Source organism: Excalfactoria chinensis, chromosome 11 (genome assembly GCF_039878825.1).
Source record: "Excalfactoria chinensis isolate bCotChi1 chromosome 11, bCotChi1.hap2, whole genome shotgun sequence".
Taxonomy (NCBI): domain Eukaryota; kingdom Metazoa; phylum Chordata; class Aves; order Galliformes; family Phasianidae; genus Excalfactoria; species Excalfactoria chinensis.
The window spans coordinates 1,371,186-1,384,527 of record NC_092835.1 but is presented as its reverse complement, the minus strand read 5'-3'; the positions used below and the strand labels follow the sequence as shown (position 1 = coordinate 1,384,527).

The window sequence follows — 13,342 nt, the reverse complement described above, 5'->3', positions numbered from 1 at the left end:
AATTGATCACAGCAGGAGCGAAGATCCACCACAGATTTGGAAAGGCAGCCTGTTTGGAAGCTCAGATGTCCTTCTCCTCCAATTCAGCCTGTCCTGCTGCTCCCTTCATGACGCAAACACACACCTAGAAGTCTCAAAGGAAGAGGTCTTAAAAAGTTTACCATTTGCCGACGATCTTATTGGTGTAGCCAGCTTTCTTCAGCAGCTCTGGAAGCAGTATTTCAGAATCTTGAATCCCTCCTACTATATCCTGCGGTGTGTACGCTGTGCAAAACAAACAAACATCTTACTGACTCTTACAATTATGACAGCAAACAGCTCACGGCCACCCATCATTACAAGTATTATTATTGGATCAGAAGGAGCAGTTAGTGTGAAGTTCCAGCGCTATCACTCCTTGGAAGTCTTCCCAGAACAAGAGATGAAGGGGGCAAGTTGATTTAGCAAATAATCCGTCTCAAGTAAAGAGAAACCTGTTGTTTCTATACTGCTCCAGCAAAAAAACAAGGGGGGCTGCCATTGCAGAAGGAAGGCGAAAGGGAAAGGAAAGGGGCAGAAGGAAATGGGGATCACACAGAAAACAAATGCTTTAGGAGCCCAGCAGAGTTGCCTTTACTTCTGCAAACCTGCTTTAAGTCATCTAAAAACGAAGGTGTTTCTTTTCCTAAATCAAAGGATTGACGAATTGGCATTTCCCTCCGCAGCCCTTGAGAATACAAGGTGTGACTTTGGTGTGGATGGAGGCTGGGAGCACGCTTGCTGATCCAGCATGAATCGATACGTAGCTGCTGCTCCTTGGCCTCACACAGCATCTGTCACTTTGGAACCAAAATCAACCCAGAGACATCATGCATGGATGGGTAGCCTTTCCTGGAAGCAGCACAGGCACAACAGGGCTGTAAAATGGCCCTTTCTAAAAGAGCCAGAAAAGCCACACCGACTGCAACGGTAAGCAACCTGTACTTTGCTCTGGGTGTTAACGCACACCCCACGTGCCTCTGTTTAACCAGACACCAATTGCACTGCCCAGAGGAAACACTTCTCAGCCAGCAGAAGCAAATGTATCAACCAGCCTCGTCTCCTCACAGGAGAAGGTTTTCTGCTTGATGAGGAGGAAACAATAAATTTCATGCTTATTACCAGCAGTTAACATGGCAATCTAACTGTGTCACTCTGGAAGACCCTTAAGAGAAGATAACCACAGCAAGCCTTTGCGCAAAGCAAAACTTACTGCAAGGCAGGGACAGAAATCAGAAGAGGAACCAGGAGTGAAGCTCGTACCATTTCTGGCGTGTGCATTCGTCGTGTAAAAACCATTCCTGACTGGGAGGCGACCTGTCAGCAGTGCTGCCCGTGCTGCAGAAACAAGCAAAAATCATTTCATTCTAGGTGCTCTCTCTGCTTACAGTCAGTGTTACTGTGTTCAGGCTGACAACAAGCATGCTGACTGAAGCACACTGGTGTCCAGACACAGCCAGCTACATGGGCCAGCCACATTTAGTGTGGGCAGCAATCCCCTTCTCAATGAGCCAAGGAGACAGTCACGTTCTTATATGATACAATTAGAGCTATTCCAGGATAAGCTTGATTAAAACGTGACCCCTCTATTAAATCAGTTTACCCTCTGCTGAAAAGCAATTAATTCCAACAGTAAGCGCAGCAGCCCTCCTATCTCAGCCACTATAAAAGGAATACCTGGCATAGGTATTTAAGAGGAAACCCTACCACCAACTTAGCTTAAGGCTAAGTCTGAATGAAAGTCATATAACAGTGAACTAAAAGAAGCTGCCCAGCTTTGGCAATAAAAGCCAGGTCCTGTCTGCAGGAAACATTTAAATAGATGTTTAAGCACATGCTGAAGTGCCACTGGACTTAGTGGGACGTTGCTGTATTCTAAGTGCCTCTTCTGAGCAAGGACAGTCATGAACAGACTGACAAATGATTTCCTAAAAGAAAATCCAAACAGAGAGGCCCCGTTCCTCATTTTTGTCTCAGTTCTTGTCTGCTAGTAAAGCTGGGGGAGAGGTGCATAGAAAACAAACTAACAAAAAGGATTATAAATAAATAACCTTTCTCACTCAAACATTTCTCTCCTGTCTCTTCCCCATTAACCTTGCTAGACATCAGGGTCAACAAGTGGATACAACACATTGCCATTCCTTGCACAAAACTCTCATCAAAGCCAATGGAATCAGACAAACTACACTTTTTTCCTTCAGCAAGCATTTCAATATTGCTTTGTCCGCTTAATCCAAAATAAGAAGAAAAATGAGGCTGGAATACTAAACCAGAATACTTTATCAAGTCCTTTCGCTGAACTGATTTGATCACTAAAGTGCTGCTTTGGAAGAACTTAAGACTGTAGGTTTTGCAATCAAAACGTAAATAAAAAGGAAGCAACAGACAAGATCAAAGCAACAAATCCAAACTCTGCCCTGAGGGTAATCACTGGTTTGGTTGCTAGTTCATGTCAGATGCTGGCACTCATCCCAATCTCAGAAGGTGGCGTTCTTATGTGCTAGTTTAAAGCTCAGGTTTACTTACACGGAGAACAGAGGGGGTTGGCAGCATAAAAATCCAGGAAAAGCATCCCTTCCGAAGCCATCTGGTCTAGGTTAGGAGTTTCCTTAGAAGGCTCTCCAAAAGCTCCCAAATCACCCCAACCCATCTGCAAGAAGAACACACCACAAGATGGGAAAGTACTTCTACTCTTCCACAAATGACAATGCTTCTGGGCTGACATAAAACGTTTATTTTTATCTCTTCCTTTCTAAACCTTCATAGAGCTCATCTCCCTGCACAGGGAGCACTTCACAGCCACGATAAAACTGATCCTCCCCAACCCCGCGAAGCTGGGAGCTATCAGAGTTTTAATTCACAATGAGAAACTGAGGCACACACGAGGTGAAACGACTTGCTTGTGCTCAAAGGGACATTAAAACATTTGTAGCAGGATGAGGTTAAGAGCCCGACCATCTTCACTCTGACTCCAGAGACTGGCAAGCACACATATGGCAGGGAGGACATCACACAGCATACAGCTCAGTGGTGTCACGCAGCTGCAAGTCAAATTATCCAGCCCTCAGCTGAGTGCCTTTGACCCCTGCACCCTCTCGATCTGCTCCATCTATGTACACACAACTATTAACGCAAAGAAGAGGTCTGAATTCAAAAGCAGTGCTGGAGGAAAATGTTTATTTTAAAAGCAAGCTCTGGAAAGAAACCTGCCAGAGGCATCGTATGTCACTCTGCTTATTTGCAAATGGAGGTTGGGGTCTGTGCCTTCCTCCCAGCACAGTGGGGCTGCACGGTCCCCATCCAGGAGAGCCGTAAAATTACCGTCACGCTGTCTGCTTTCACCGCTGAAAACTATTACTGGTAATAACACAAATAAAAGCAAGTGACTTAAAACAGAAGGTTCTAGAAGGGAACAACTTAATGAGCAATTAGGCACCGTGGTTGCTAGAGATTATATCGTGCTTTAAAAAAGGCAATAGCTTTCTCTAATACAGATGTGTATCAGGTGAGCAACTAATACAGAGGATGTAATGCATCTCGATCCTTACAAAGCCATCTGTCTGCTCCCATTTGAGAGCCTACCATTTGCACTGCAGCAGTGTGGTTTGGAAAAGAGAAGCGTTGGAGAGCTGCAAAGCAGGTTTCTGAACTTTCAGCAAAGAGCAATTAAATGTCACCACCAAACACTGGGATGTGGGACTGAAATGGATTCAGATCAGCCCCGAGTCCTCAGTTCTACGGTATCTCTACCAGAAAGAAAGAAAGAAGAAAAGAATGCTGAGTTGCTCTAATTCACACACAGTGACACTGAAGTAGCCAAAGGATCAAAGGAAAAAGACGGTGGGGATGCATTTCTAATGAACAGCACATATTAAATAAACAGTTCACAGAAGCTCGAGGCAGGATCTGTGCCTCCTCGTGTCTTCTGCTGTACCAACACTTCCAGAGTGGGATCATTGCTGTCCCACAGAGCTTCCATCTCAAAAATGACAAATGCCTGCTTGGGGGGGGGGGGAATACTCCTGAATGGAACATGAAGATGGACTGCCAGCGGCTCAACTGGCCATTAAAAACAATAACTATTTCATACAGGATCATAGAAATCATAGAAACTCTATGAGAACAACAGCGAGACGAGCAGGTTGAAGTGGGAGAAGGCAGCCCAGTGGGCTGTGAGTCACAAACCCACCCTCTGCAGCTCTCTGAGGAGCTTGGAAGAGCACACAACGCACTTCTACTCCAAGTACATCTGAAGGATGACAGGAAAACACGAGAAGCAAAGCAGGAAGATGGCAGCAACTCATGCCTGTGCTGAAAACAGATGCACTTCTGTATCTGTGATTTATTTAACCTGGGGTCATATCTGCTGTTTAACGACTTGAGTTTTCTTTCTGTTCAGCTCTTCAGGAGGAACATCCGGGTTTCTAAAACATCTCCTGAAAGGTATCAGAGTCTGTGTATATTTGAAGCTGTGCCTTACCCAGTGCTGCTTGCCTCTGCTTCCATCTCTGCTATTGGAAGGCACTGACACAATTATTTTTGTAGGTTAGAAAGCCAGGCCTTAACTCAGCAGTGATTCCATCAGTGCTGGGTGAAAACAAAAACATCCCAGTTTCCAGCACTTACAAGTTGGTGAATAGACTCTTCTGCCAAAGACAGTGGAGTTAATCACTCAGTCATTATGAGCTGCAGATAAGGTGATTACATGCCTAGATAAGGTGGCATATGTGTAAGCACCACTTATAAAATGCCTACATCCAGGCTTGGCTTTACAGACCTGAGAAGTCCCGCTTGTTTTCAGCAGGAAATCCACAAACAATGAAGAAAAAGAGGCTTGTGTGAACACCTCCAAATCATCTCCACTTTTACATAAAATCTCAAAAGGCCTTGAATCATAGAATGGCCTGCATTGAAAAGGACAACAATGATCATCCAGTTCCAACCCCCTGCTATGTGCAGGGTCACCAACCAGCAGCCCAGGCTGCCCAGAGCCACATCCAGCCTGGCCTTGAATGCCTGCAGGGATGGGGCATCCACAGCCTCCTTGGGCAACCTGTTCCAGTGCGTCACCACCCTCTGGGTGAAAAACTTCCTCCTAATATCCAATCTAAATCTCCCCTGTCTCAGTTTAAAGCCATTCCCCCTTGTCCTTTCCTTGAGACAGAAATCAACTCTCTGTGAGTTGCTGTGAGAGCTCTCATAGTAAGTAGTCACAAACTTCATTTAAACTTTTCCAGACCGTCACATCAAACCACAAGCAGTGCCTGAATCACTGTGCCCAAGGGCTCTGACCGTGAGTCATGACACAGACCCTATCCACGTGCTGTCCCACACATGATGCCCAAGTGACAAAGGGAATGGATGCAGCAAACTGCTGAATCTGGAGGTTCACCTGGAACTGTATGGAGACCCGGATACAACATGACCTCATTGGGGTCACACGCACAGGGGAGAGACCCGCTCTGAAGTAGAGCTCAGACAGAACATCAGGAAACAAATAAATCATAAAGTCATTGCAGTTGGAAACAACTGCTAAGGTCATCCAGCCCAATCCCAACCCACCACCACTGTGCCCACTAAACGTGCAAGGCGCTCTCAAAACAAAAATCTCATCGTTCCCATCCACGGCTCTTTATAAATGCCTGAAACGAACGTCCAGCAGCAGCAGGGTAAAGGAGCCAACCTGCTGAACCTGACCGAAGACCCCAACCCTGTACTCATGGGACACACACAGGCAAAGTGGGGGTCAGCCCACAGCCCTGCTGAACTCCTCAGCATCCCAAACCAACTTCCCAGAGGACTTCTGAGGGTCCCACCCTCCACCAACCGAGGCTCAGAGCCCCCCCCAGCAGGGCCCTGCTCACCCCACAGCCTGCCAGCGGCCCCAGTTCCCTCCAGCACCCTGAGCCCTCCCGAAGCACCACTTTAATGACGAGCTCCAGCCTGCCTTGTAGCCCCTGGCCCTTCACACCCCTCAGTGCCGCCCCCCACAGCGCCATGGCCCCTCTCACTGCCCAGCCCAGGCCCACAGCAGCCCATTGCTGCGTGACACCGGCCTCCACTCAGGGGGTGGGACGTATGGAACGTCCCATAGGCCGAGGTGCCCCCCCAAGTGCGCTCCCATCCCCCTCCCCAAGGTGTCCCAGCCCGCACTCACGTCGTCCATGAGCAGCAGAACCACGTTGGGCGGCGCGGCGCGGCCCAGAGCCCAGCACAGCCACAGCGGCACCAGCACCGCCCTCGCCATGGCAACCGCCATCATGAGAGCCGGCCGCGCGTCACGTGAGCGCGTCACGTGAGCTCCTCTCCCCGACACGTGACTCAGGCGGCGAGGAGGCGGGGACAAGATGGCGGTGTGCATCGCGGTGATCGCTAAGGAGGTGCGGGTGAGGCCGGGACGGCCTGCGGGGTCCTCTGAGGGGATGGAGAAGGGAGAGGGGAACGGGGTGTTGTGAGCCTGGAGCAAGGGTGATGGGGCCGGGGAGGGGGTCAATCCCTGTGGGTGCAGTGTGGAGGTAAAAGGGCCGGGCTGGCTTTGGCTGCAAGGCAGTCTCAGTGTGAAAGCAGTCCAGTAGTGTCAGCCATTGATGAGAGGAGCAAAACGAGGCCATGTCCGTGTTAACATCATCAGTCATCCCCCACAGAACTACCCCCTGTACATCCGGAGTGTGCCAACAGAAAACGAGCTCAAGTTCCATTACACCGTGCACACCTCCCTGGACGTCGTGGATGAGAAGATCTCTGCCATGGGCAAAGCTATGGTGGATCAGAGAGAGCTCTATTTAGGGCTCCTCTACCCCACTGAAGACTACAAAGTGTATCTTTGTAATGTCTGAGTGGTGTCGGTGTTTGACATTCACCACAATTGTGCCCGAGTGTATTTAATAGCCTTCCTTGCAAGGGGCTCTATGTGGGAAACCTCCCTTCCCGTTTGGTGCCACATTAAAGGCATCAGCAGGAGATGCACTGACTTGTTTGCAGCCCGGTTTGTCACACAGAGGGTTGGGTTTGGTCCCTTGTTCAGTTCAGCAGCTGTCCCAGTGTTCTTGAGCCACAGAGTTGACCTTTGGAGCATCCTCTGGCTTTCTGAATCCTGCTCTAACAAACCTCATTGCTACCGGTCATCAGTTTCTGCAGTTCGAGATCTCAGTGATATCAGAGGATCTCCAGGTCTCTGACTGCAGCCTGACAAATGACAATAGATAAGGTGGGTCACTGAAACGGCCCTTAAGAAGAAAGCAACCCAAAGCAGCTAATGGGAGGCTGCTTCTGAAGTGCAAGGCATGCATTGCTGGCCAGCATAGGAGCGTGGCTTGACCTGGAGTTACCAAAAGTGGCAGCAGTGAGGGAGAAAGGGGAGCGACCTGGTGTCTTATTTACCTCATCTAGTTGTAGTTATGTGATGAGTGCAGAAAGAACCCTATATTTTCTCAGCTTTTTTGTTTGAGTGTGTTCCAGCTCTGTTTGAGTTGCTTTGCTGGCCTCCATAACACAATCCTTAACGGCTGCACAGATATGGCTACGTGACAAACTCGAAGGTGAAGTTTGTTATGGTGGTGGATTCTTCAAACACGGCACTTCGGGACAACGAGATCCGCAGTGTAAGTGCAGGAAATCAGCACCATTTGCTCCATCAGCATTTCTTCTGCTTATTCATAAAGCGCTGAGAAGTAAGAAAAGATTAATTAAACCACAATCCCTTTTCAGATGTTCCGAAAGCTGCATAATTCCTACACAGACATCATGTGCAACCCCTTTTATAACCCAGGAGACCGTATCCATTCCAGGTAAGCGAACTGACCACCTTTGTCACCTTGCATCTTGCATCTGTGATGCAGCAGGGCCAGGAACAGAACCCATGTGGCTGTATGTGCTGTAACCACTTAGATGGAAAACAGCTGGGTTGTCTTTGGGCCATTACCACATAACAGGAAACTCTTGATTGCCCCCTGAGAAGTTCAGTTGAACCAGCTCCCCCCCAGCTCAGCACTGGTGTTAGAAACTGTGACACAGGAAAAAGGTGTCTTTGGGATAGAAGGAGTTCCCTGCAGGTCCACAGGGAAACAAACTACTGCAGTTGCCCAGGGTTTATCCTTGAATAAAGATGGCTGAGATCTGCAACACACATAACTCCTCTTGTGAGGGCTACTGCTGCTCCCTGTTTCTAAGCTGAAATCTCCCAGGAAATGTGGATAATGTTGTGAATTGCTATTTCTTAGGCAAGAAAACTCAGCCAGGAGCAGCCCTGCCCTTACTTCAGTTTAACTAAAGTCATTATTCACTCAAAGGAACATGCTGTAGCTAGAGTGAAACCATGCATTCAGCCTCAGGAAAGCCAGCTCATTAACCAATAAGCATTGCTAGCTACCAGCATTGCTTAGAGATGTGGTGTGCAGAACTAGCAGCTTCCTCCAATGCTGTGTTATTTCCCTCCCTAGGGCTTTTGATAATATGGTGAACTCCATGATGATGCAAGTGTGCTGAGGCTCTGCCCAGTCTGATCCAGTCATTCCCTGTGTACAGGAGCGTGCCCACAGCGTGATGTATATATTGTTTTCCTTGTGTAATATTTCGAGTCTATGTAAAATAAACCTGACACCTGCAAGCTCTGCATGTGCCTCTGCTTCTCCTGCAAACCTCATACAGCACAGAAGTCACTGTTCTGCTTCTCTTGTGCCTTCATATCGCATGCAAGAACCAGCTCTTCCTTCAGGAAGGTCAGCAGCATCAGATGAGGCTTGTTCCCTGCAGAAATGCACGCAGCTGTGCTCCTGTGCAACTCAGATGCTTCTGTAGAAATTGGGCTTTATGTGGAAAGACAGCAGTTCCCACTGTGCTCGTGATTAGAGCAAGCACAGCTGCACAAGAGACGGCTAAGAGATTATTATTATTAGGGTCAGCCTAGATAGCAGTCAGCTGAGAGGCACAAATAGCGACACTGCTCCTCAGAAGTGCTGGTGCTTGAGAGCACTTCCTCTGATGCAAAGGAGCGCAGCAGCCCTTTAGCTGTTTGCCAGCCCCCCCTTTGCTGCTGTGTCAGGAACACGAGAAGCAAAGCTTATTTCAAACATACTTGGTCTCCTTGCCCTGTTTTTTTTCCTTACTGGGAAACACTCAGATCTGTGTGTACTCCAGGAGTTCTTGGAAAGAGAAACCAGCACAAGTCAGCTGAAGGCTCCAGGTCTCTGTAAGCACAAACAGTGCTGACACACTTGAGAACACCCTGGCAGACAGAGCAAACAGCTGGCCTCAAACAGCACCTTGAGTGCAGGGCTCAAGCAGGTTCATCTCACCTTCTGGGGCAGACACACGAATGACCAGGATTTGACAGCATTTGCTGTTAACACTTTGCAACTCACCGAAGCAGGATGGGTACACACAGCAGTACTTCTGGCTCAGGTTGGGGAGCACAGGTAGTGCAGCTGGGATCAATCCATGCCAAGAGACATCAGGATTGCACAGCTGCATGGCCCATCCCAATCTAATCTATTAGCATCTCCTTCCCCCCCCTCTCAGCTCCAAGCTGTTCTAATTAAAGAACACCAAATCAAAGAGCAGCTATTTATATAGAAAGGGCTAGAAAAGCACCTGGTCAGTTAGAAATGCAAGGAGGGAGGAAAAAAAAACCCACAACACAGTTCCAAAGGATACAGGAAACCTGGAGAGAGCCAGGTCAGCACGGAGCATCAGCGCACAGCCATCACAGTCTCACAGCAGATGAAGTTCACACAGCAGGATCATTTATTTTTAAAACAAGTGACATTTACAAGACCTCCTCAAACACAACTGAAATCCATTTAATCAACAAGAAGCCGTCAAATAATGGGAGATGAAAGCAGCCGGGCCCCCTCCCACCATCTAACCATGGTGCAGCACCATAACTGCTATGCTGTTAGTTTCCTATAAAAGCCTTCACTCCTCTCACTCACAGAGACAAGAGTTCAGCATTTCCTATTCCTCAACTCGGCATAAAGCAATCCAGACACTCCAAAGTAGTCTTTATTAAAACAAATTAAGCCTCTCTAATTAACAAACCTACTAAAGGAAAGCTCAAAGCCCTCGAAGAAGCCACTTTTGTAGCCTGAGCCCAAGGGTCTCTCAGACTGAGAAACCAAGGCCAGCCTCAGCAGCGCAGCCCATGCTGGACCAAGTGCAAAACCAACGCAAGAGTTCAGGCTCTGAGCTTTAAAACAGACATAGGTATATCCCGAAGTCCTAAGGAAAACAAAACTCTGTGGGATTTTTAGTCTGGCAGTGCCCTGAGCTGTGAAAAGCTGCTTTAGGAGCGGGTTCATCTGGGCTAGAAGAATCCTAACCAAGGATCCTGAAAGATTAGCGTGAGAATTACATAATAAAACAGATTGCGACGCAGATCTTCATGTTGTAATGGTGGTCTCCCAGCCCGCCTTTTTTAAACACAGAGTTTTCCCTTTAAAAACAAGCCCTAAGATAAGGAAATGGCTCCAGGGATGCCAGCAGAGCAGATCCAGTCTTCCCCCTCGCGCCCAGCTCCAGCTGCACAGCACTCGGCTGCCACCAGTAATCCCCAGGGCAGGCAGATGGCATCTTAAAATTAATCTTTTTTTTGGCTTGGGTAGGCATTTGTTTGGTTGGTTTTAAATCTCTCCAATCCCATCTCTTCAGTCCCATTGGCATCTCCAGGGCAGCGCAGTCTTTCTTTCTAGTATGGGAAATACCAAGGCAGCAGCCTGGCCCGACCCCTAGGTGAGAAGAGAACCAACGCTGGAGCTCAGGGGCATTTCTCAACACGAGGTATCAGCAGCCCAAAAGCACGGCCACTTGTTCAGCCCCAGCAGCTAAACGCAGTGCTCCTCACCTGTACGTCCTCCCCCGCAGCCTCACGGGTTGCCCCCCATAGTACCCCCAGCGTGGGATCAGCCCTCCCCGGCCTTGGAAGCGGCCCCGGCGGCCACCACGGTCCGTGCTGCTGATGCCCGGCATGTTGGTTCTCTTGGGCAGCACCTGGAAAGCAGTGGGGGCTCAGCACCAGCTCTGTGCTGTAGGGCTGGGATGGATGGCTGCGCCCCAGGGGCTTTGCCCAGCTCTGACCTTAATGACACGGCCCCTGAATATGCTTTCATCCAACTCCACCGCTGCCTTCACTGAGCTCTTCTGCTCAAACTCAATGTATGCATACCTGCCAGAAACAGGGAGCAGAGCACAGGGGATGCTGCCCAGCACCTGGAAAAGCAGCATCCCCCCCCACCAGGGTACACCCAGCCCCCACAGGTGACAACAAATCCCTGCCTTTGCAAACATTCAAGCCACATCTTCCTTCTTTTTAGGAAAGCCAAAGCTCTCTGTTCCCGCAGTGCCACAGGATGCACCCAGCACTGACCCTTTGGGATGCCCTGAGAACTTGTCGCAGAGGATGGTCACGCGGTTGATCCGTCCACAGCTGTTGAAGTGAGATTCCAGCTCCTCTGCCGTGCCCCCGTAGTCCACCTGCAACCACAGCCCTCATTGTGTCCCATTGGGTTTGGGAGCAGCCAGCCTCTTGCCGGGCAGTGGCCAGGACCCTTTGCTGGGGATCATGGCACACACCTGCCAGGCAAGGAGCAGCAGGCTGGGCCCTGTTCCACAGCCTTCACTTACATTGCCCACATAGATGGATCGTTGGTCAGCCTCCACCTTCCCCTCGGTCGTTCTCTGGAACAAACCTGCAGAGATGGAGGCTGTGCTGTCACAGGGAGCCCTGCAGAGGGGGACAGGCTGGGCATCCCCAGCCCCACACTTCAGCTGCCTCCTCCACCTGTTGCCCCACCTCTCCTTGCATGAGAATAACACAGGGCAACTTCTTCACAGCACCTGAAGGCGCTCGACTCAATTACCTAATTGAAATTAATTAATCTGCTGCATCTCAGGTGGGAGGTGGATAAGACAAGTGACAGCACCACACTGTGCCGGGCACCCTCTCCCTCCCCCGCATTATGTGCCTGGTCCCAGCTGGCGTGGGGCTGCCCATAGGGGCACAGCAGCACACCCCAGCCCCACTGACACCCCATGCTCCTGGGGAACACAACAGCACCCAGGGACAGCCCATACCTGCCTCTGAGCCCATGAGGAGGCAGCTCTCAGCCTCCAGCTGCAGCTCCTTCAGCCTCTTATCCTCCTCCTCCATCTCCCGCACTCTGGCTTTGATGGCCTCCAGCTCCTGAAACTCAAAGCACAGCTCATGCAAGCAGCACATGGTACAGACCCACTCCCCACCCTGTGCTGCAGCAATGGGCTCCCAGGCTGGGGACAGGGGACAACAACTTCAAGTAAAGGGGAGTTCAGCTCCCAGCTCCACTAGTGAGAAAACCCAGTTAATATTTTCTTGCTAGTGTTTGCCCACAAAGCAGTGCTGCAGCAGAGGTGTCCCAGCAGCAGAACTACCAGAGGGAACCAGAGATGCAGGAGGTTTCCTATTCCCATATAGAAAAGGGGAAAATTGATCTCACATTTAGCCAGATACTCACAGGGTCCTGCACACCCAGCTCCTCCAAGCTGTCCTCCTCTGGGTGGCTGTGGTCTGAGTCATCATCTGCAGCCCTCTGGACAGCTGCCACCTCCGGCACATCCCAGGACGCCTCCCCTGCTGCCATGGATGCTGGGTCTTGCCACCAGATCGCAGAAGAGTCCAAGAAAAGAGGGCTGGGCAGGAACGGGGCGAGAAGTAACTCAACAAACAGCCATTTAACAGGGAAACAAAAGCAGGATGTTAACCAGGCAAAGCTTTAAGGGTGCTTCCAGGAGAAGGAAAAACAACCACCTCCAAAGCTGTTTGTCCTTGATTCTGCAGATAGGCTTGCAACAGAAGCCCACAGCTGCAGCAGGAAGCACTACCGAGAGCTCTCCAGTTCACTGTCACTGCCCAGCTCAGGAATCTGCAGAAGGGAGCTTCCCTTGAATCAAAAGGCCAGGGCCAAACACCAGCCCCAGGGGTGGCAGAACAGCAAAGGACAAACAGAGAAAGCAATAGGGCACGCTGCCCCAACCCAACAAGAGCAAGCCCACAGCCTCACACTCAGGGAGGAACCCTCGGCTCTGAGAGTGCTGGGCAGCCGCAGCGCCCCCCCCACCAGCTGTGTTCCCACATCCACCACGCAGACCCACCTCGCCTTGCCCGCAAACATGCTGCTTTCTTTGCGCAGACCCGCCGACCTCTCGCCGCCACGTGCGCCTTTCCCGCCAGCGCGCCACTTTCATACATCAGCAGCCAATCACAGCAGGGCCCCGCCCCGCGCTGGCAGGGCGGGAGGCGGCCCCGCCCCGGGCTCGGACCTCGGGGCCGCGAGTTCGAGACCCGGCTTCGGCCACT

The 13,342-nt window shown here is 50.2% G+C and overlaps 3 protein-coding genes across 3 annotated transcripts in view; 1 reads left to right on the top strand and 2 right to left on the bottom strand.

Annotated features, from left to right (window-relative positions):
- The window catches only part of GALNS (galactosamine (N-acetyl)-6-sulfatase), a 42,583-nt gene extending 36,291 nt beyond the window's left edge, over positions 1-6,292 (bottom strand). The window contains exons 1-4 of the mRNA XM_072346194.1: positions 6,176-6,292; positions 2,545-2,668; positions 1,282-1,356; positions 162-264 (exon numbers count right to left, since the gene is read on the bottom strand). Of these exons, the coding sequence (XP_072202295.1) occupies positions 162-264; positions 1,282-1,356; positions 2,545-2,668; positions 6,176-6,280 (407 nt within the window). The 5' untranslated portion in view covers positions 6,281-6,292. The remainder of the gene's footprint in view (positions 1-161; positions 265-1,281; positions 1,357-2,544; positions 2,669-6,175) is intronic.
- A 21-nt stretch (positions 6,293-6,313) lies between these two features.
- TRAPPC2L (trafficking protein particle complex subunit 2L) lies at positions 6,314-8,623 on the top strand. The gene is made up of 5 exons (XM_072346196.1): positions 6,314-6,398; positions 6,663-6,835; positions 7,532-7,619; positions 7,726-7,805; positions 8,457-8,623. The coding sequence occupies exons 1-5, from the start codon at positions 6,366-6,368 to the stop codon at positions 8,500-8,502; spliced, it is 420 nt and encodes a 139-aa protein (XP_072202297.1). The 5' UTR covers positions 6,314-6,365; the 3' UTR covers positions 8,503-8,623.
- A 1,114-nt stretch (positions 8,624-9,737) lies between these two features.
- Positions 9,738-12,716, bottom strand: PABPN1L (PABPN1 like, cytoplasmic). Its single transcript, XM_072346572.1, has 7 exons — positions 12,501-12,716; positions 12,085-12,193; positions 11,635-11,699; positions 11,378-11,484; positions 11,089-11,176; positions 10,856-11,001; positions 9,738-10,739 (listed from the first exon to the last, which is right to left on the bottom strand). Exons 1-7 carry the CDS (start codon positions 12,624-12,626, stop codon positions 10,700-10,702), a joined length of 681 nt encoding a protein of 226 aa, XP_072202673.1. The 5' UTR covers positions 12,627-12,716; the 3' UTR covers positions 9,738-10,699.
- Between the last annotated feature and the right edge of the window lie 626 nt (positions 12,717-13,342).